This window comes from Lupinus angustifolius, chromosome LG14 (genome assembly GCF_001865875.1).
Source record: "Lupinus angustifolius cultivar Tanjil chromosome LG14, LupAngTanjil_v1.0, whole genome shotgun sequence".
Lineage (NCBI taxonomy): Eukaryota > Viridiplantae > Streptophyta > Magnoliopsida > Fabales > Fabaceae > Lupinus > Lupinus angustifolius.
In genome coordinates this window covers 1,886,638-1,908,898 of record NC_032022.1, presented here as the reverse complement: position 1 = coordinate 1,908,898, position 22,261 = coordinate 1,886,638, and the positions used below count along the sequence as shown (strand labels likewise).

The following is a 22,261-nucleotide window of genomic DNA, read 5'->3' as shown; positions in this document are numbered from 1 at the left end:
TATATATATGAATATATATGTGTATATATATATATATGAATATATATGTGTATATATATACATATATGTATATATAAATAAGCACATACACTTGGCAAGTTATTCACACCATTTACCCCATCACAAAATCAAAATGAATGTAATGGATCAGAGTGAAATTATTCATCCAGTCCCTGCTATGAACATGGTTGATACCCAAGAGGTTCAGATGGTTGTGGAACTGCCTCCTGTTCTGAAAAAGAGGGCTGGTAGGCCAAGGAAAGGTAGAAAGAGTAAAGCAAGTAATGCTTCTGCTGGGTCTGCATCTTCATCTGCTAGAAGGTCATCCTTTGTGATGAGGAGGTGTAGCATTTGCAATATCTATGGTCACAACAAGAGGACTTGTGAATTGGCATCAATTGCAAGACCATCCATTAGAAAGGTAGTGTACCTTACCTTATATTGTAACACATTATATATTTATCTTCGAGAAAAATATATGAACTGACAGTGTAAGAGTTTTATACACTGTCATTCAGTGACGGTTCTAAGTTAATTACACATTACATAAAATACATATTTTATAATTTATCTCTACGTGATTTAATATTTTGAAATTATTAAATGATCAAATTGTTGTCAATGTTGTCTAACACATCGCTCTCAATATAAGTCGTTAGACAATCCTGCATCTCTAATTCGATTAAACATTCTATTTTTTCACAATTTTCATAGTTCCAAAGACCATTTTGCTAACTTCAACATAAAATAAATTATAAGTAAATAATGTGTTTTGTAGTTTAAACCAACTTATCTGAAAGATAATCGATTCTTTTCAAAGAAGCAAATTTAACATTGTTATGCATATCAAAGATGTAAGTCTCAAGTTGATAATCAAATTTCATGAGTCAGTTAAACAAAAAACACATGGATAACATTTTGTAAATGCAATTAGTTTTAACATATCAAAACTAGAGAACAAATTGACTAAACTCAAACAAGAAATACAAAAAATCAATTGAGTATTTGTTTTGGGAAAACAATTTTAAAATTCCTTAGGTTACATATATAAAATAATTTAACAAGATAATGATTATTTGTTTTGCATGAATATATTATATTGTTTGCACAAAAAAATGGACTTGTAAAATTGTATATGATATAAATATTTTTTGAAAAGAATGAGGGTGTGCATTCGACAACAAGTATCATCGTTCTGTTGTTATTGTATCATCAATCATTCATATATTTAATTATTATTGACTATTCAAGAAAGTAATACAAATGAATGTGGCATAGTGTATTATGAAAATGCATCTATTTCTTTTCTGCTTAGGCTAATATTTTGAGTAATATATTACCCCTATTTTATCTTAATTGTAGTCTGCAAGGATCAACACTGACGTTGGAGTCAATGCTGAAGAGCCTGCAAATGAAGGTGCATTGAATGAACCAGCAATAACATCATCCTCTATCAACAATATGGAATCTCCATATGCTGCTTTTTATTCAAGCAACATTTAAAAAATGAATAATAGTTTATTTTCTGTGGTTGTTATGTTGAGACTATGAGTCTGGTTTATGTTATGTTGAGACTATGAGTCTGGTTTAAGTTATGTTGAGACTATATGAGTCTGGTTTAAGTTATGTTGAGACTATGAGTCTGGTTTATGTTATGTTGAGACTATGAGTCTGGTTTAATTTTCGTATGTTTGTGACTTTGCTGATGAGTCTGGTTTATATGTTTTTATTATACTTATGACTCTATGTTGCTGCACTTTGAAAATGAGGGTATCCTCCTTTTAAATGGCACATGTTTTAAAGTTGCGTCATCATCCCTTACGTATGTTGAAATGTTAAGATTTTAGGAGTTGCCGAAACTGCATCACAATCGCAATCGCAATTATGTACGTATCAATTACGTTTGCCCGAAATAGGCCACCATTAAAGTTTTTGACCCAAACCCTGATGGCTACTATTGTTTAAAAGCTTGGCCAACATAGTGCTTCCTCTATTAATTAGATCTTTCCAACATCCACAGGGTCCAATTGCTATTGGGAACTTATTTTCTAAAAAATCGTCAATCTATTTCACCTAGTCAAATTTTTTTTGCATCTCGTATTAAGGTACAACCAGTACACTTACAATCTTTAGAGTTTCTAATGGCTGCACATTTCTCACATTTGCACTGTTTTTTTTTTTACTACTAAGAATATCTTCTTATATTTTTCTTTTGATCATCCTGGGGATTTATCGAGATCTTATACTACTAGAGCAACACATTGTTAATCTTTGTGCTTGTTGTTTGGTAGTGTAATTATGCAAAACCTAGGGGAATGCTTTAATTTACCCTAAAAAATATTTACCAAGCCTTGTTTTTTTAAGGTAAAATGGTAATTATATTACCTAACCAAAGACCTTACAAACAAAGGCATGATTTACTGAACTAGTAATTACCCTTTAATTTGGGTATCTAAAAACTATCACTTCTCTCTAATTATATCTATCTGAATTAGAAATTGTTTGACACTTGATTTTATTCTTCCACTGACCTTTCCTAGTATTCGATCTTTTACTTGATATCTACCTATTTTAAAAAATCCCCATATTCCATTCCTGCCACATGCTTAAATAGTTGTTGCAATATAGTATAAAACTATGCATCTTTTGAACCCTTTGCTTCTCGAACTATGTAGCATAAATCTGTTCCAAGCTATGTATCCTATAGGAAAATGTAGAAACCCTATTCTGTTAGTGGTTTGCAGCACATTCTCTTTAGACATCCCGCAACAGAAAAAAATGGTTCCTGGTTTCAATTGTTACTTGACAAAGCACAATGATCCTTGCCAGATAATTGCATTTCCCTCTTTCATTTGAATCTATGTTTGTGCAGTAGACCAAAAGGGGCAAACCTTTGGGCTACGCTTTGGTTTTCTGGTCGATTTGGCTTATGAGAATGATATAATATTTAGTGAGAAGGAATGTAGTTATTTACAAATCATGAATTTAATCTAAATTAGATCTTGGACCTGGTTTTTGGATTTTGTTAGAACAAATCCTTTTGTTTTTTGCAAACTGGTGTATGGACCCGTAATCTTGCATTTCAACTTACTGCTAATTTGGTTCTGCTTTGTATTGAGTTAGCATCCCTTGTGCTGACTTAATATATTCCTTTTGGTTAGCAAAAAATAAAGTCATCCCTATATTTTATGAGCAACCTTTTTTAGCAAGCCAAGTAGTGAAGCATGGTTTGGTACATTGGGTTGATTCCATTTGTAACCTGAATGGATACTATAATTTTCGTATCTAGATTATGAAGCAAGATCCCATCAATGAATTTTAACTTTACTTTGTTCAATACCTTCCCGTAACAAGATGCACTCTCTTCAATACCTTCTGGCATCTAACATCTTTAATTCCAAGACCTCCTTATTTCTTGTCTATGCAAATATTATATTAGCTAAGAAAAGAGATGGGTCTTTTGTTGTTACCTTTATCTCACTGGAAGTCTCTACATGTCCTCACAATTTGATTCGCCACATTTTTAGCTGTAGGTATTCAGAAAGTTTGGGATATATATATATATATATATTGGACGGCCCAGTTCACAAGATTTTCATATAGTGGGGTGTGAGGATAAAAGATGTACTTAGCCTTACCATGACAAGCAAAAAGTCTTACTATCGTAAATAGAGATATTGTTTCTATGATTTGAACTCATGACCTACAAACAAGAAACCTTATGTCTGATTGATTAAATATAACCTTTTGCGTGAGATAGATGCATGCTGACCCAACTTTGTGTTCATGTAGTGAGTTTGTCAACTATTATTTGGAAATCTAGTTTTGTCCTTGGAGATGGAACTCCTAGATATTTGACTGGGAAAGCACCCTCCAGAAGACATATTGTTTCTTGGATCAGTTCATCTTTCATTATGTGATAGTTTTAATCTCCACTTCGCAACTAGAATTATTGTCATAATATTGTGGTTTTGGGAGTCTCTGCAACTATAATTATTATCATAATATTATGGTTTTGGGAGTCTTTGCAACAACATCACGACTCTAGTTGTTGTGGCCGCATCGGGTACATTTTTCCACTACTGTTACGGTAAATGCAATCACAATGTAAAACACTGTATCCCTCCCCCATATGCCAACCACTAAGTGGGAAACTCGTGTATTGGACGATCATAACTACCTGAAACATTTTGTTCCCTTGGGAAGGTTGCTACAAGCTTCCTTTGACTATGCTTAAATAGTTGGGATCAAGCTTCCACATATTGAAATATCTAAATGATTTCCTTGCATGGTACTCATGCTCTCATAGATCCTTTGGTTAAGTATTAGACAATGCTCAGATATATCTTCTGGGTGGATCTTGACTTTTGAATCTACCAAAAGGTTGTCGCAGTCTTCATTAGTAATAATATCCAATCATCAAAATGTTATATTCTCCCATAATCATCCACGGAACAGGATTTGAGTTACCAAAATTAGTAATCTCCTTCCATAATGTGAGTTCAAAGAATCTGTATTTTTTGGTATCAAAGGAATGGTATCCCCTCCCTAAGGATAAGGAACTATACATTTCGCACCTTCCAATAAGTGTTGTTCTCAAAAATCAAACCCTTGAACTTTCGATTTTCCGAGAGATCTAACAATGTTTTACACCATTAAACTAATTTGATAAAAAGAATGTGTATTGTTACCACAGACAATTCAACATTCATATTTGCAACTATTTTTCCCCCTATAAAGCTATTGGCTGGGAACTATTGGTTAAAATTAAAATAATGTGAATTATTAAGTGATTGTGTGATACTAAGTTTGTAATAACAATAGTGTGTATAGACAAAAAGAAGAAAATATTTCTTTGGTTTGTAACTATATATTTGGAGAATATTAAACATGACTTTTAACATGAAGGATATGCTGAAGTTAATTTATTTGAATTAATGGAATTCTCTAAAAGCAAGATATACTACTTTACTTTCTCTTATGAGTGTTAAACCTAACAACAGGCATTAATTTGTGTTAGTTATATAGAGATTGTAAGCGGATGAAAACACCACTTATTCTCCTATTCTTCTTTCTTTTTATTAATAAATTTTAATTACCGATAAAAAATAATTGAAAAGCTTCACTACGCCATATATATAGTTTAATAGTGCATATTTCAGGTATTCAACAGTGCTTTTGGATTCGGTCTATATGACCACAGTAATATTATTCTTCTTTGATAACGCATTCAAGGATGCTGTTGTATGTAAACCATACAACAACAACTTCTCTATTGTGTGTTGTTAGATATGTGACCAATACAACGACGCACATTGTAGGATGCGTTGTTGAATAGGTAGCATTGTTGCTGAGTACTCTACAATAACGCCAATTTTCACACGCGTTGGTGATGATATGTTAACTAACAGTGCAATCTTGAGATATCGCTGTTAAAGAGCCTTCAAATTAAAAAAACGACACAACTATCAATTAAAAAATACAGATATTAAAATAATGACATAGTGTTAATAACAATTAATTAAATATGTAGAATATTTAAGTAATTGTGATTTTTATTGACATTCAAATAATAACACCAATAATGACATGCAAATAATGACATTAAGGTCAATATAATTTTTAATGACATTAATAAAAATATGTTCTAATAATTTTAAAACTTGATCAACAATGCTTATTTATTGAAGCGTTGTTGAATATATTTCAAATAACAACGCACGCTTAAAAATCTACGGTTAAAGATCACTCTTATAATACAACATTCATTCAATAACGCTTATAAACGCATGTGTTGTGGAAGTGTTATCTATGGATCAAATTTAACAACGCATGTTTTAGTACGCGTTGTTGTTTAACTTCCGCCTTTTTTATTAACACAGTGTTATTCTGAAATGTGCTATTGAATATGCATTGTTGTATATTAAATCTAGTCTAGTGATTGGTGAGTGTGGTAACTAAGCCATTATATAAGCTTCTAAACCTCACTAATCTATTACAAAAGATATTAATCCTAACCCTATAAATCCTATACCTAATTGCACCTTTAGGTATAGAGCTTCATCAATACCTTGACATCCACATTGCTTATTATACATGTTTGATGATCTTTAAGGTAATAAGAGTAATTCTAACCGAGTTTTATTAATATGTACATCTATGTTTAAATGCCTATTTAATATCATATAAACTTATATCTAACTCGTCTTTATGGTAGCTCTTAGCATTATTTAATGTTTAGAGCAGTGTTATTAGGATTGAATTGAATAAAACGGTCGGACCGGTTAGACCATTACCCGCTGGCAAAAACAACCACGTCTTGATAAATAAGTCGTACACCTTACTGAGCCATTTTGGGCCTTTGTAATCTGGTCGATCTGGGTTGGACCGGGTTAACCCGGAACAACTCGGTGAGTTAGACCGGGCGAGCCAACTACCACTTAAAAAAAGATAAAATCAAAAAAAATATTAAAAAAAAAAGTAAAACCTAAAACCTAATTACCTAATATAGAAACAAGTGGCCACCATAAAATACACCCAACAACAGCAGTGAGTTTCAAACAACATGCAGGTTCAGCATTGTACCATCTCATCGTCACTGTCTCCTGTCACAAAGTATGTTTTCTAGTTTTGTGAGATTTATTAGTGACAAAGGAGTTTCTTTTTTTAGTCTTTAGTTTATAGTTTTTATTAAGTTATTTGATCGAATTATTACTCCAACATATAATGTTCAGCTTTTGTATCAAAATTATTATTTTATTAGTGCTTTGTAAAATTAGGACTGAATTATTAGTTTGTTGTAGTAGTTTTTTAGTTTGTGCAAATTAGATGTTCTACTTACCTTTTTCAAATGTTTTAAATGATACTTAGATGGATTTAAATATTTAATCTTTATATGAGATAGTTATATTTTGATTTTTAATTCTAATTATATAAGATTTAAATTTATTTGATGCAGTTTTGTTTTTATTTATATGTGTATACATTATGCAAAATATGATATTGCTTAGTGTGTTATTACTTATTATGTTATTTTAATTAATTATATAGTATATATAATTACATATGATATTATGACATTATCCGATTAAACTAGACGATCTGACTCCTTGTATTTTGTGCCATATAATGGCCCCCAAGGCGACACACCTTCCCATCCAATTGGGTTGTGCCATGTAACTCTTCAATTCTAGTAGCTTTCAAAATTGAGTTTAACTTCTTTTTCAGTATAAATCTAGTGTTCAACTAGAAAGGAGGATGCTACACTAATTAAATTACTTTAATATTTTTCTACAATTTAAAATATTCGAGATGAAATTGCCAATAATTAATTGACTTTATGATCATTGATTAGGACTCAAAATATGAATGATGGGTAAATATGTAATTGAAGAAATGTCATTTTTATAATCCAAAATTCTCATAAGAATCAATTGATAATATGTGCAACGGCAATGTTATTAAAACTTTTGAATCTATGAAATATGAATAATAAATCCATCTTTCAATGCAAAAGCATATCATACAATATTATATGTGAGTAATATTGTAATAACATTCATATTTGATTAAGCACAATAAACCTTTTGAGTGTTATAAAGAACACACATTAATACATAATGCTAAACTATAATATATATGGCATATAATTTTACTATAATTGAATATACATGAAATATATAAAAACATGGTCATAAAAAGACCGAATGAAGAGATTACTATATGTGCATTAATAATGTAATTTTTTATACTATTGATACATCCACTAACATTTATATGGAATAATATTTATTTAAAAGTTGATAATCATTAATATAGATAGTGTACATGCAATGTAAAAAAATCTTTCCATAACGATAAAATATTAAATATTACATTTTAAGTATGATAAATTTATTTTAATGATTATGTCATAATTATATACTTCATATATAAAGATAAGTGCGAGCGATTCAATTATTTGAATGTTTAAATTTTAAAAAATAAGATTGAACAATTACTCAATCCAATATATTTATCTATAAATTATAATATTTAATACAATTTACTATACATTACAAACAATATGAAAGTGGATTGACACGCATATGAGTGTTTGTCAACACGCTGGTTAAGAATAAGAAAATTGGTAGCAACCTTTTGTGAAAAATAAAATATTGCATGAGGTATTTCAGTTATGAGTGACATGTTTAGTATACAATAGCTTAATGGTAGCAATGATTATTTGTGTGTGAGGTAATAGGTTTAAGCCACATGATACTCCCCTTTGTGAGAAATACTACAAAGATATTCAAGTTTACGGCTAGCACTTTCAATATATTAACATTTATTTTATATTATTTCAATATTCAAAATTATAATATTCAAATCAAATATGACATTCAATTAATTATTCTATTTATTGTTATATCATGATAAATAAACATTTTGTTTCAATGAATTTATGATTTAAAAATTTAATAATAAATTAACCTTTTCATTTATTAATGGTTGCATTTAAAAAGATCTCTATAAATGCAGCAATTATAAAATGACATTATGAATAAGAAAATATAGTGTATATTGATTGTTGGCTCAGAATTCTGTGCCATATTTTGGCTCTGCCATACATCTTCCCGTCTAATATGGTCGTGCCACGTCGCCCTTGGATTCTGATGATGATCACTTCAAGTATACTTTGATATTTTTATGGGTTTATAATTTACTTTTAAAAATACTAGTTGTAATATTTATTTTGAAAATAAATCTATTTATTCTAGGAGTAAGTTAGAAAATATATTACACATTTAATTATTAAAAAAACATAAATATTATTCTAATACTCGTAAATAGGTAAACTTAAAATATTTGAATCTATTAAACATAACATGGCTGAAATATTCTTTTTTGCCAACAAATTATTTGTACTCTATAGAATTTCAAAAGTTGTTGTAATCCATAAATGGGTGAAATAATTATAAGATCCGTAAAATCTTAAAAATTATAGTACTCCCTATTTATTTTTTAATTTTTATATTTAAACATATTTTTTCACTGCCACACAAAAATTGGTGATCACATTAAGTATTTTACACGTTTATAATTTATTGTTTAATATACTAGTTGAAATATTTATTTTATATTATTTCAACATTCCAAATCATAATATTCCCAATCAAATATGACATTCAATTAATTATTGCACTTACTTTTATACCATCATAAATAAAATATTTTAATTAATTTATTAATTTAGAAAATAAATAATAATAAATTAAACTTTTAATTTTTTAATGGTTTAATTTTGAAAAATCTAATAATAAATGGAGCAATTAGAAAATGATATTGTGAATAATAAAAATAGAAGGACTTGTGTAAAGATGTATCTATGTATAGATAATTAATAAAATTTTGATAATATATTAAACATTTAATTTTAATTAAAAAATTCATTAATTATAACACAAAAAAATTAAATACATTTATATTCAAGATATGAAATGATATATGTGTCTCTATACAATTTTCTATTGAAAAATAGTTTATATTTATTACTGACTCATTGGATCTGTGCCATATTATGGCTCTGCCACGCATCTTTCCATCCAATCAGGTCATGCCACGTAGCCCTTGGATTCTGCGATCATATTAAGTATACTTTTATACATTTTATTGGTTTGCAATTCTTTTTAAAAAAAATACTAGTTGTAATATTTATTTTATATTTTTCCAAATTATAATATGTTCAGTTCATCTTTTATAATTAGTTGAATTTTATTTTATGGTTACAAATTAGAGACATGCTCTAAGCTTTATTAGGAGAAATATTTATTACAACCAATCAAATATTTGTATGTAACAATTTAGAAAGCAACAAAATCTCTACTATAATTACTAGTGTATCACAAATACTTCATATCTGCCGACCCGCATTCTTATTTCATGATATTAAATATTAAATTTATATTTTTTATTTTAAAGAGTTAAATTTTTTTTATTGGATGTACTTCATGTTATAATTTTTTTATAAAAGATAAAATATGTAAACATAAAATTTTCCATGAGTAGTTATTTTATGTTTATTAGTATTAATATAAATAAACATGAAATTATGAGTTATAAAAGATCAGATAGAGAGATATAAAATATTCCATAAATAGTTATTTTATGTTTTCCTTTTATTAAGTAGTATAAATAATATTCGTATTAATGTCGTTCATTTAATTGAGTGTGCCTAATATCCAACCTCCTTGTGATTTTTATTCACTTTATTACTTGCAACAAGAACATGGTTAGGGATGTCGAGTGAGCATGGGCAGTGTATATCCGTATCAATACCTGCATTATTTTCGAATAACTATGTTGGTAGCGGGTATTCACGATACCATAATAAGTTTTTAATTTTAATTATATTTTTATATATTTTATAAAAATTAATGTATAAAAATAATTCTTACTTAAGTAGTATGGTATGTATATGATAATTTTATGATTATAGTCATATCACTAAAAACATTTATGAAATAAAATAATAAAATAGAAAAATAATAAAATGGTTTAAAAAATATAAAATATTTAATTAAAATATATATATGAGTACTCGTAGGGCGGATTATGATACTCATTCTCATCCATAAGCTATTTTTATAGGTATCCATTATAAATATTTTGACAGTATTCATGAGTTGGGTAGTGTGATGCCCATTATGAGGGTTAGTCGCCATATTATAATAGAAGCACATTTATTATTTCACAAGTTATTTCACTACATACACAATCAACTTATAATTGGTTGAAAATATATTTAAATTTAAAAGTTAATTATTTACTGACCAATTGCAATTGAAGACAAATACATTGACACAACTTACGGAAGAAGGGATGTTCACCATATTATACTATGATGTTACTGACTCCAACCTAATCTCTCTGAAAATAAATCATGTGATATATAACTTATCATATTGAACGAAATTTATACAATGAATAAATTCTTAAGCACCTCAAGTATTATTTAATTTGAAAAAAAAAATTGAATGTCCTGACTGCATAAAAGTTTTATATACTGTCAATTCATAATATCGAGTTCATTTTTAATTATAATTAATACTTAAAAAAATAACATAAATGAAGATTAATGATGTAATAACTATGTATAAATTTATATACTTATGGCGCATAAATGTTTACACTCTTTAATTTTATTTAATGTAACTTAACATATTGAGTTAATTTTATACAAGGAAATAAATTCATAAGCACGTCAGAATAGTAATGATTTTTCTTCTTCTGGTCACAAGGATCCCATTCTTTTGGTACATTTTTTATTTGTTTTGGTATATCCCTTTATTTTAAAATGTCAAATTTAAGTAAAAATACACAATTAGGAAATTTTATTTAAGCATTTATGGTATTTGAGAACTTAGTCTACAACTATTTAATTTAATGACACTTTTCAATATTTAAAAAGAATAGAAAAAGTAAAGTTTCTCGAATATAATAACATCTTGTTTAGAAATATGATTCACACAAGCTAGAGTTCTCGTTTAACAACGCGCATTTTAGATACATAGCAACACTTTTAGGCGCTTTCTATATGAGTGCAATAGTAGATAGTAATGATTAACAACGCTTTGCAGGCGTTGTTATATGTCATACATGCAACAACGCCACCTCCAACGAGCGTTGTTATATATTTCATACATATAATAGTGTAGACTAAAATGTGGGTTGTTGTATTATTCAAAAATATTCTCAATAACACAGATATATGATAGTGTCACTTACAACGAGCGTTGTTGTATTAATCATATACAACAACACTTTCTATAATTGTGTTGTTGTATGAATCATATACAACAACACTTTCTATAACGTGCGTTGTTGTATTAATCATATATAACAACATTGTATAATATGTGTATTATTATATTTATACAATACAACAACGTACTCTATAATTAGTTTTGTTGTATTGAATACATAGTACAATCTTTGCAAGCTTCCCCAAGCATGTGTTGTTAAATTGTAGACATTAATATATGCAATACATTTATTATAGCAAATATATTATAAACAATACAAACACATTAATATCAGCCATAAGTTTGTATTATTAGGAGCAATACATCAATATAATATATATAAATTAATTACAAACAAAGAATAACATGTCAATTATGTTTTGGCAGAATACATAAAATTGCAAACAAATAATATAAGTACAATATATGTAAATCACAAACAAACAAAATTTTGCTATAATTACAAAGTCATGCATGTACTTTTTCATTTTCTTTGATTATTTTTGGCTTGTAATATTATTGTTTATAGGAACATATTGATTCATCCAAAACATCTTGTCATGATCATCACTAATATATAAATCATCATTCATAGTTGATCCGCTCTCATAAGACTGTGATGTCCCAAAAAAAGATAATCTTCAAATTCTTGGTGGTCAATATTATTAACGATTATTTTGTTAATTAAAAGAACAAGGAACCATTTCATATCAACTGACTCACTAACATAGAATACTTGTTGAGCATGTGATGATAGAATAAATTGTTCATCTTTATATCCTCACATATTAAGATTCATCTACATGAACCATAACTCATGAAGTCGAAATCCATTGTTGTTATCATCTCACATACAACAAAAAACGGCACCCGAAACATTGTGTAGTTCAACTCTCATATTCGTTCAATAACCTTAAAGCATGACATATACGCATATATTGAGTTTCTATCTTTTGTATTTGACATATGTAAAGTTCGAGCAACAAAAGTCACCCCACTGTTTTGTATTTTACTTTGATCATTTTGTTTCTTCCTATAAAACGTGAACTCATTAATTAGGTGACCAGTTAAGATAAGACATGAATACTTGGACCATTGACAAACTATTTCAATCTTTCGAAATCTATTTTTCATTCTTACTTGAGTTAAACTTCCTAAGAATCTCCTTATGTTTTTCAACATATGGAATTTAAGTAAAAATATATTCCATTAGAATTTTTATTTAAGCATTTATGGTATTTGAGAAATTAGTCTGGCAACTAATGACACTTTTTAATATTTAAAATGAATAGAAAAAGTAAAGTTATCTCAAATATAATAATATCTTGTTTTGATATATGATTCATACATAAAGATGAAAATGTTTGATTTCTTATAGTGACAATTGTTTCCATAAAAATGATTAATTTCTTATTCACAGGTTGAAATAATATTTTTGATAGTACAAAAAAATCATATTTAAAAATAACTTTATGAATTTAAATTAAACTTATTATCTTATATATAATTATATATCCTCAAACCATGATTAAATAAAAACACATTATCTAATTATTTTGAAGAAATATAGCATATGAATTCAAAATAAAAACACATTATAGGATTTCGGTTCTTATAAATATTGTACCTTATCCGACGGTTTAACCAAAAAAACCAATGAATCTATCCATACTAATAAGATAGGATAATTATACTAGATGTAATTAAAATAGTTAAAATAAAAAATGCTGGAAAAAATGGAAAATATTGGTCAAACATTGTACAGTACCGGTCAAAAACATATGTGCACATGGAAAAACTCATATTTGTCAAAATAACACATTAATGATTCAAATTTGATCATTAATAATTGAGTAATATATTGTAAACAATAAAATTATTACTATAAATTTATTATATATTTTTATAATATATAAATTTTTATCGGATGTGAGGTGAAAAATACAAAGATTCAAGGATTTGTGGTAAAAGATGCAAGTAAAATAAAAACAAATTCATAAAAAATCACCTGGATTAGTTATCCAATTAGAATAATATATAATTATTCAAAACATGATTTATATAGTGAATCATCAGTTGAACCATTGTACTAATATATCAGTACGCTCCCTGATAAAATATTAATATCACTATTTGTGTAAAATATATTTTCATAATTTTAAATTTTAATTAGGATTTTTTTTGTCTGGTGACATGAACTATAAATAGAGAACCTTTTACACTTCCAACACACCACAAAATACAAAACCAGATCTTTTTGTATTTTGTCTCTCTCATGGCTAACCGTGCGTTAAACTATTCCCATTTGTTTGTCATCGTGGTTCTACTTGTAGCAGGTAATTATCACTTGTTTTTCTAACAAGCATTGTAATTATATGGTTTGATTTAACATATAGTGATGCTGAAGTTCAAATGGCATATCAAACTTTGGCTAAGATGTATCAGCTTGTTAGGAGAGCACATCTGATCTCACAAAGTGTGTCAATGAATCTGTCATCATTTATGATTAGTTGAAAAAATATATTTAACTTGAAAATTTAATAATTAATTTTTTTTATGTATGAAATATTTAGGTCCATATCTCACAAATTGTGTCACTCCGATGGGAGTTACTTATGTATGCACGGAATACTTAGGTGCATGTGGACCACAAGGACTATGTAACCAAGACTGTAAAGCAAGGCATAGTGATGGTTCAGGATCTTGTGAATTTAATTTATGCACTTGCGTTTATCAAATAGGTTGTAAGCCACCAGTAGTAAAAATGCAGCAGTGAAGTTGATGGCTATAGCACTACAAAAATAATTAATGTAATATCATAAAGGAGTGAAATAATTATTTGATCTATAAAGTCACCAAAATTATTAATATACCTTTTTTAATTTTATTATTAAATTTTGTATTTTATATTTAAAAAGATTTTGCCAAAATGTGTGAGACAAAATTGGATGATCACATTTGGTATATAGGTTATATTTCTTATGGGTTTTTAAAATTGTAGTTCTAATATTAATTTTATGTTATTTCAATATTCCAAATTTTATATTTCACAATCAAATACATTGTTCATTTTCATATATTATTATTAGTTTAATTTTCTTTAATGATTACAAATTAGAAACATGCTCTAAGCTTTATTACCAGAAATATTTATCACAACCAATCAAATATATCTAATACTATTGTAGTAACAATTTAAAAAGCAACAAACCTCTATTATAATTATAGTATTCTTAATAATATCAATTATTTGATTGATTGTGCGTAATATACAATCTCCTTATAATTTTTATGCACCATTACTTTCAAATTATCTATTATATATACCAAGAATATGGTTTACCACTGTGATGCTCAACTATATCCTTACAAGCACACATATCACAAGTTATATATGTTAGAGTGATGATTACTGTGAGAAACATTCATATATCATGAATAAATTAGTTCATTTTTTATAAGTTGAGGGATTGCATTAACACGAAATAATCTAACATACCCCGAATAATATAATTCATTTCATTCTGAATTACATTGTCTTGATATCCTATTATATCTACGAATATGTAGAAACAAGATAAAATTTTGCTGACGCGAAAATAGAGAAAATATTTTGATTTAGAAATTAAATAAATTAATTAAGTGTATAAAGTCCATATAATTTTCGATGATACCATTTTAATATGGCAAATAAAGTGTTATTACGTTATCTAATATGTAATTAACTCTTGAGTTCATAAGTTTTGTTCAAGGCCATATTTTCCAAAATTTGGTATTAAATAGTATTTATTATTTTTTAACTGCAAAAAACATAATAATAAATCCTAATGTTTTGGGAGATATTGAAAGCTGGTATTTAACCAAAAAGGAGGACGCACCACTAATTAAATACATAAAAAAAAAAATTAAAATTTAAAGTATTCAAAATGAAATTACAAATACTTAATTCACTTTATGACTTTGATTAGGATTTAAATATTCGAATGAGGATAAAGTTCATTTCGATATATCTAAAAATATACTTTTTATGACAAAAATATTTTAATATTTTTATAAAGCATAAATATTATTCTAATACTCACAAATAGGTAAACTTAAAATATTTTACTATTAAAGGTAATATGGCTGAAATATTCTTTTTGGACAAAACATTATTTGTACTCAATAAAATCCCAAAAGTTATAATAATCCATAATGGGTGAAATAACTATTTTATCTGTAAAATCACAAAAATGATCAGTATGCCCTTTTATTTCTTAATGTAGAGGAAGGTGGAGAAGGGACCACTTCCTTTTCGGTTCAATAATTGTTGGCTTCAGAACTAGAGCTTTGAAGCACTAGTTTCTAAAGCGTGGAATAAGGAGACATTTGGTTGTTTGGATACAAAACTAGGCCAATTGTCTATGGATATTCAAGAGCTGGATATTTTGAGTGAGACTTCGATGATATATTCAGATCAACTTTCTTTATACAAAGAGTTATCGATTGACTGGTGGAAAACAAAAAGTTTGAAGGATAACTTATTGTCGCATGAGGAGGACTCAATTATGAGGAATTGGATAAAAAATTACTTTACAAATTTGTTCTCTGCAGGGCCTATGGTTAAACCGAAATTGGATGGGGTTGAGTTTCACACTCTGAGTGATAATCAACTTCATGCCTAGGATGCTATTTTTTCGAGGAGGAGATTAAAATGGCGGTTTAGAGTTGTGCAGGAGATATGAATCCTAGAACAGATGGTTTAAACTTCAGATTCTTCTACGATTTTTGGGAGGTAGTTAAAGAGCACATTGTTCTTTTTATCCAAGAATTCCATGCTAATGGAAAGCTCCCAAAATGTTTGAATTCTTCTTTTATTGCTTTGATATCAAAGACAAAGAATCTGAACAAAACCCAGGACTGCAGGTTGATCTCTCTGGTTGAATCCTTGTATAAAATCATTGCGAAGATTTTGGCATGTAGACTCAAAGTAGTTATGAGTTTAATAATTTCTCCTTCTAAATTGACCTTTATTCAGGATAAATATATTATGGATGCAACTATGGTGATTAATGAGGTAATCCATTCGGGAAAAAAGAATGGAGAATGTTGTGTTTTGTTCAAAGTTGATTTTGAGAAAGCATATTACTCGATGGATTGGACTTTCCTAGACTATATGCTTAGTCGGTTTTGGATATCAACCAATGGAGGAAATGAATCAATGCTTGTCTCTCCTCGACCTTCATGCTTGTTTTGGTTAATGGAAGTCCATCGGCACAATTCTATATTTCTAGAGGTATTAGACAAGGGGATCTTATGGTGCTTTTCCTATTCCTTGTGGTAGCATAAGGATTTGCTGGGTTGGTTAGAAAAGCTAGATCTCTTGGTGCCTTTGAGGGATTCAAAATAGGAGATGTGGTGTGAAAGTGTGTGATCTTCAGTTTGAGGAAGATACTATTATTGTTTGCAAACTTTCAAATAAAAACCTTTCGTGCATGAACACAGTTCTTTGATGTTTTGAGTTAGCTTCATGTTTGAAGGTTAATTCAAATAGAAACTCTATATTTGGTATAAGGTTGTCGGAGTCGACTATGCTAGCAGCGACAAACTTTTTGTATTGTTTGAAGGAATGCCCTTTCTTTACTTGGGCATTTCTGTAAGGGCAAACCCGAGAAGACTTTATACTTGGGAGTGCATGATCGAGGTGGTATCTAAGAGGTTTGTTTCTTGTAAATGCAATCATATCTCTTTTGGAGGAAGAATAATCATTTTGAACCCAGTGTTATCACACATCCCTACTTATATAATTTCTCTTTAAAAAGCCGCAATAAAAGTCTTAGCAAAAATTGTTAGCTTGCAATGAAAATTTCTTTGGGGAATAAGAGAGGTGGTAAAGGTGTGGCTTAGGTGGCTTGGGATGATATCTGCAAACAAAGGAGCTTGGAGGACTAGGTATTATGGATCTTCTCCGATTTAATTAGGCTTTTGGGAAATGGAGAGGGCATAGACTTCAACTAAAAGAGGTTTTCTAGGTTAAGGTGATTAACTCTAAATATGGCGTTGACTGCATTATACATAGCAAAAATGTTGCTTTAAGATGGTGGAAGGATTTGGGAAATCTGGGATCTCCGAATAGGGAAGGAGGCAGTTGATTTGTAAATAATGTCTGGAAGAAATTTGAGAATAGTCTTCAAACTCTTTTTTGGCATGATATTTGGGTGGGTAATCAAAGTCTCAAGGTGATTTTTCACATATTATTCAATCTGAGAGTGCAAAGTGTCAAGGATTGCATTAGCAACATTTGCCTATGTTTTGATGAAGACAAGGAATTAGTTAAAGCTGAAAGTGCAAAGTGCCAAGGATAGCACTAACAATTCTTTGCCTATATTTTGATGAAGACAATGGTCTATTAAAGCTTGAAGATGGCTCAACAATCAACATGTCTTGTGCTCATTTGGTCATATCTAGACTAGGACATAAATTGAGTCAATATTCTAAGTAGTCTAGGATGTGTGCCGTAATAAGTGGGTATATGTAAGGTGAACCTAGGTGCTAGTCTCTCAAGCCATCTTAATTGTCATATCATATCCATGAGACATATCATCTAGTTAATTGTATGTTCATGTATTAATCATACATGTTATATGTGCATATTAGGTATAATATAATTGTTAGAACATGTATATATGTTGTGCGTAACGTATGAGAAGTTTACCTTTTGAAATGTGTACTTTAATGTGTCAGGTAATCGATTAATGTGGTGACTTAATCAATTAACTTAACTACTTTTCTGTTCAATCAGTGCTTTCTGTTACAACTGTTTTCTGTGTCATTTTGTTGCATGGTTAATTGATTAATGGGTAGCCTTAATCGAGTAACATGTCTGTTATTTGTTATAACTTATTTCTGTTTCAACCGTTTAACTATTTGCAACAAATCTAACTGCCTAAACTACTTACTATAAATAAGAGGCAACATTCAGAGAACCATAACATTACATTCTATTGTATGGGGCTGATTTTAGAGAGCATTTTACATTTTGCTTACTATTTTTGCAAGAGAGTTGCATGTGTGGGAAGAGAGTTTTTATGCTGAATTAGTTTATGAATTCTTGGATATTGTTTTTACATATTTCATACACTCATTCTTATCTTGCTCACATGTTCATGCATTATATAGATTGATAGAAAGATTACATGATTTCTATTTGATTAACTCACATGATTCTTGATGGCTTGAGTGACTAGTGAGTGGGTTAGTCTTTAGATCTTTTCTTGTTATATTCCAAGCATTATTGTGTTTAGTATACCTTACTGTTTAATCTGTTTTTTGTGTATTTCTGGATTAATCTCTTGGTGTCAGATCACCACAGAGATTGAGGTTCTTCACCAAGGCTAGGAGGTCTTGATTTGAGGACAAGAATCTTGGCTAAAGGTTGTTTCACGAGAAAGGTTTTCTCAAGCGAAGGGTAGAGTCAAACCAAGGATTTAGGGGTCCTAGATTTCAAGAAAGAAGCGTCATATGTACTTGTAATTGAATTGGTGTGTATTCATACTTTAAATCAATATTGTGAAGAAGAAAATCTCCTTAGATCATAAGGGGAGGCCTGGATGTAGTTTGCAGTGGACCACAAACGAACCAGGATAAAAATCCACTCGTGCACTCTTTTTCTCTCTGAATCTTCTTTTAGTTTCTTGCTGTTATAAATTGAATCTGTGACTAATATTTTGGATATTTGTTTACTGTCATATGCTAATTGTTTGTTGGTTAAAAATATTTGTATTATCTCTGTTCAATTGTTTTTAAATAACTGTGCAATCTGCCTCTCTGATCATTCTATTTTGTGCACGAGTCAATCGATTAAGACTGGATGTTAATCGATTAACTAGGTTGTTTCCAGAAATTGGGTTTTGGTGCAAGAAGCGGTGATTGATAACCGCTACACCTATTCAACACCCCCCCCCCTCTACGTGTTCCTAGGCCACTGATACCTAACAAAATCTTGAAGATGACTCAACAATCAACATGTCGATGGCTCAAGTGGTGGCTTATTAAACTTAGGCTATAATTCTTTATTATCTTTTTAGAAGTCTAAGTGGCTTGCCATAGATATTGAGTCTAGGTTAGGTAAACCTAGGTGTGAGTCTCATAAGACTTAATAAAGTAATTAATCCACTAAAATGAGACATCTTCTCGAAATATATGATAAGTGGGTTCATGCATTTGAATACATTGATTTTTTGCATTAAAGGTATTATATTTTGGAAATCATGTATTGCATTAACATATATCATATAGGTAGTTTACTTTGCATTAACAAGCTAATTTTACATTGTTTAATCGATTAAGGTAACCCGTTAATCGATAACAGAAGGGCACAAAATTGCAGTTTCAAGAGAAAACTGAAAAACTAAAAACAGTTGAAAACAATTATTTTCAAACAACCCATTAATCGATTAAATGGGTATTTAATCGATTAACTGAGACTTTTGACAGTTTTCTATTTAAACTGAAATCTCAGCATATGTGGCACAATAATCCATACATTTTTACATCATTCTCTCTGCATATTTTCGAGATACTCACTGTTATATCTAGGAGAAAATATTGCATGTTGAATTAGGAGAAAGATTAGATCATGTTAATGCTTTAGTTTTCATATTCATATTGTATGATTCTTTAAAGAGCTTTCTTGCATCATTCTTGTGTTTCTTGAAAAGAAAAAGAGATAGTTTTTTTTATGATTGCATATTTTCAAAAACCTCATGCATGAACATTCATATTAGACTAGGATGTCTTGTGAGTTCTTGCTTAGGTTTTAGGCTTTGATCTTTATTGTAATATCTGAGTATTAAGTACTCATTAATAAATCAAAGCATTGTTATTCAAGGATTGGGAAAATCCTAGCTGCATTAGGTAAGGTGCTCTTCACAAAGACTTGGAGGTCTTGGGATAAAGAGCGATACCTTGGCTGGGGCTGAATTGCGTAAGAAAGGTTTTCTTAGGAGGCGGTTTTGGGAAAGGTCAAACCAAGGGTGACGAAGTTCTTTGGGTTCCAAGAAATGAGCGTTCGAGTCTTGTAATTGGAAGTGTGTATGTAACGTACATTATGTTCTACTGTGTCAAAACATCTTCTTTATCTTTTACAAATTGGTGTATGGATCTGAAAATTTGTATTAAACTAAGTTTTAAGAAGATCTTTACTTGATCTTTCTTTTGTATTGAGTGGACACCCTTTGTATTGATATTATTAATACACTTTTTCCTTATAAATAGAAATAGCTATATCATATTGAGTGCAAGATAAAAACAAATTATAGGGTTTCAGTATTAGAACATGTGTAAAATATTTTTTAATAATTTAGCATATTTCAAAGAATCTTGCTGTAATTATTTCCTATTTATATATTATTTCTTGATTTGTTTCCTTATTTTAAATTGATTAGGATTTGTTATACCATTACATTAGGATTTGTTTTGTCTCCGGACATGAATTATAAATAGACAACCTTTTACACTTCCAACCCACCATAAAATACAGAACCAGATCTTTTTGTATTTTGTCTCCCTCATGGCTAACCGTGCGTTAAACTATTCTCATTTGTTTGTCATCGTGGTTCTACTTGTAGCAGGTAATTATCACTTGTTTTTCTAACAACCATTGTAATTATATTGTTTGATTTAACATATAGTGATGCTGAAGTTCAAATGGTATATATAACTTTGACTAATAAATAACTTTTTTTATGTATGAAATATGTAGGTCCATATCTCACAAATTGTGTTACTCCGAAGGAAGTTACTTATATATGCACGGAATACTTAGGTGCATGTGGACCACAAGGACTATGTAACCAAGACTGTAAAGCAAGGCATAGTGATGGTTCAGGATCTTGTGAATTTAATTTATGCACTTGCGTTTACCAAAAAGATTGTAAGCCACCTGTAGTAAAAATGCAGCAGTGAAGTTTATGGCTATAGCACTACAAAATCATTAATGTAATATCCATAAAGGAGTTAAATAATTATTTGATCTATAAAGTCACAAAATTTATCAATATGCCTTTTCTATTTTTTATTATTAAACTTTGTATTTTATATTTAAACAGTTTTTGCCAAAATGTGTGAGACAAAATTGGATGATCACATTTGGTATATAGATTATATTTCTTATGGGTTTTTAAAATAGTAGTTCTAATATTTATTTTATGTTATTTCAATATTCCAAATTTTAATATTCACAATCAAATACATTGTTCATTTTCATATATTACTAGCAATGTACCCGTGCACTTGCACGGGTCGCTTCTTTATTTATTCATAATGCAAATATAATATACATATATTTTATAATATCAATAAATCATGTATTGAAACATTATATTTCCCATTCATATAGGTGCAATATTAATATTGATTTTTGAGTGTATATGTAGAATATTAACAATTATAAATGCGTTTGTATAAGCATTTATTTGTTGAAAGTGTGATTATAGAAA

General features: G+C 29.1%; 2 protein-coding genes across 2 annotated transcripts in view; both read left to right on the top strand.

The window, feature by feature from the left end:
- On the top strand, positions 122 to 1,706 carry LOC109326531. The gene is made up of 2 exons (XM_019559225.1): positions 122 to 421; positions 1,363 to 1,706. Exons 1-2 carry the CDS (start codon positions 134 to 136, stop codon positions 1,501 to 1,503), a joined length of 429 nt encoding a protein of 142 aa, XP_019414770.1. The 5' UTR covers positions 122 to 133; the 3' UTR covers positions 1,504 to 1,706.
- The window catches only part of LOC109326760, a 24,890-nt gene continuing 16,649 nt past the window's right edge, over positions 14,021 to 22,261 (top strand). Inside the window, exon 1 of the mRNA XM_019559560.1 lies at positions 14,021 to 14,119. Coding sequence (XP_019415105.1) covers positions 14,059 to 14,119 — 61 coding nt within the window. The 5' untranslated portion in view covers positions 14,021 to 14,058. The remainder of the gene's footprint in view (positions 14,120 to 22,261) is intronic.

Excerpts from the sequence above, each read along its gene's own strand:
- LOC109326531 (XM_019559225.1), top strand. The coding sequence starts at position 134 with ATGAATGTAATGGATCAGAGTGAAATTATTCATCCAGTCCCTGCTATG. Across the intron at positions 422-1,362 it reads CAAGACCATCCATTAGAAAG|TCTGCAAGGATCAACACTGA; the intron begins GTAGTGTACCTT and ends TCTTAATTGTAG.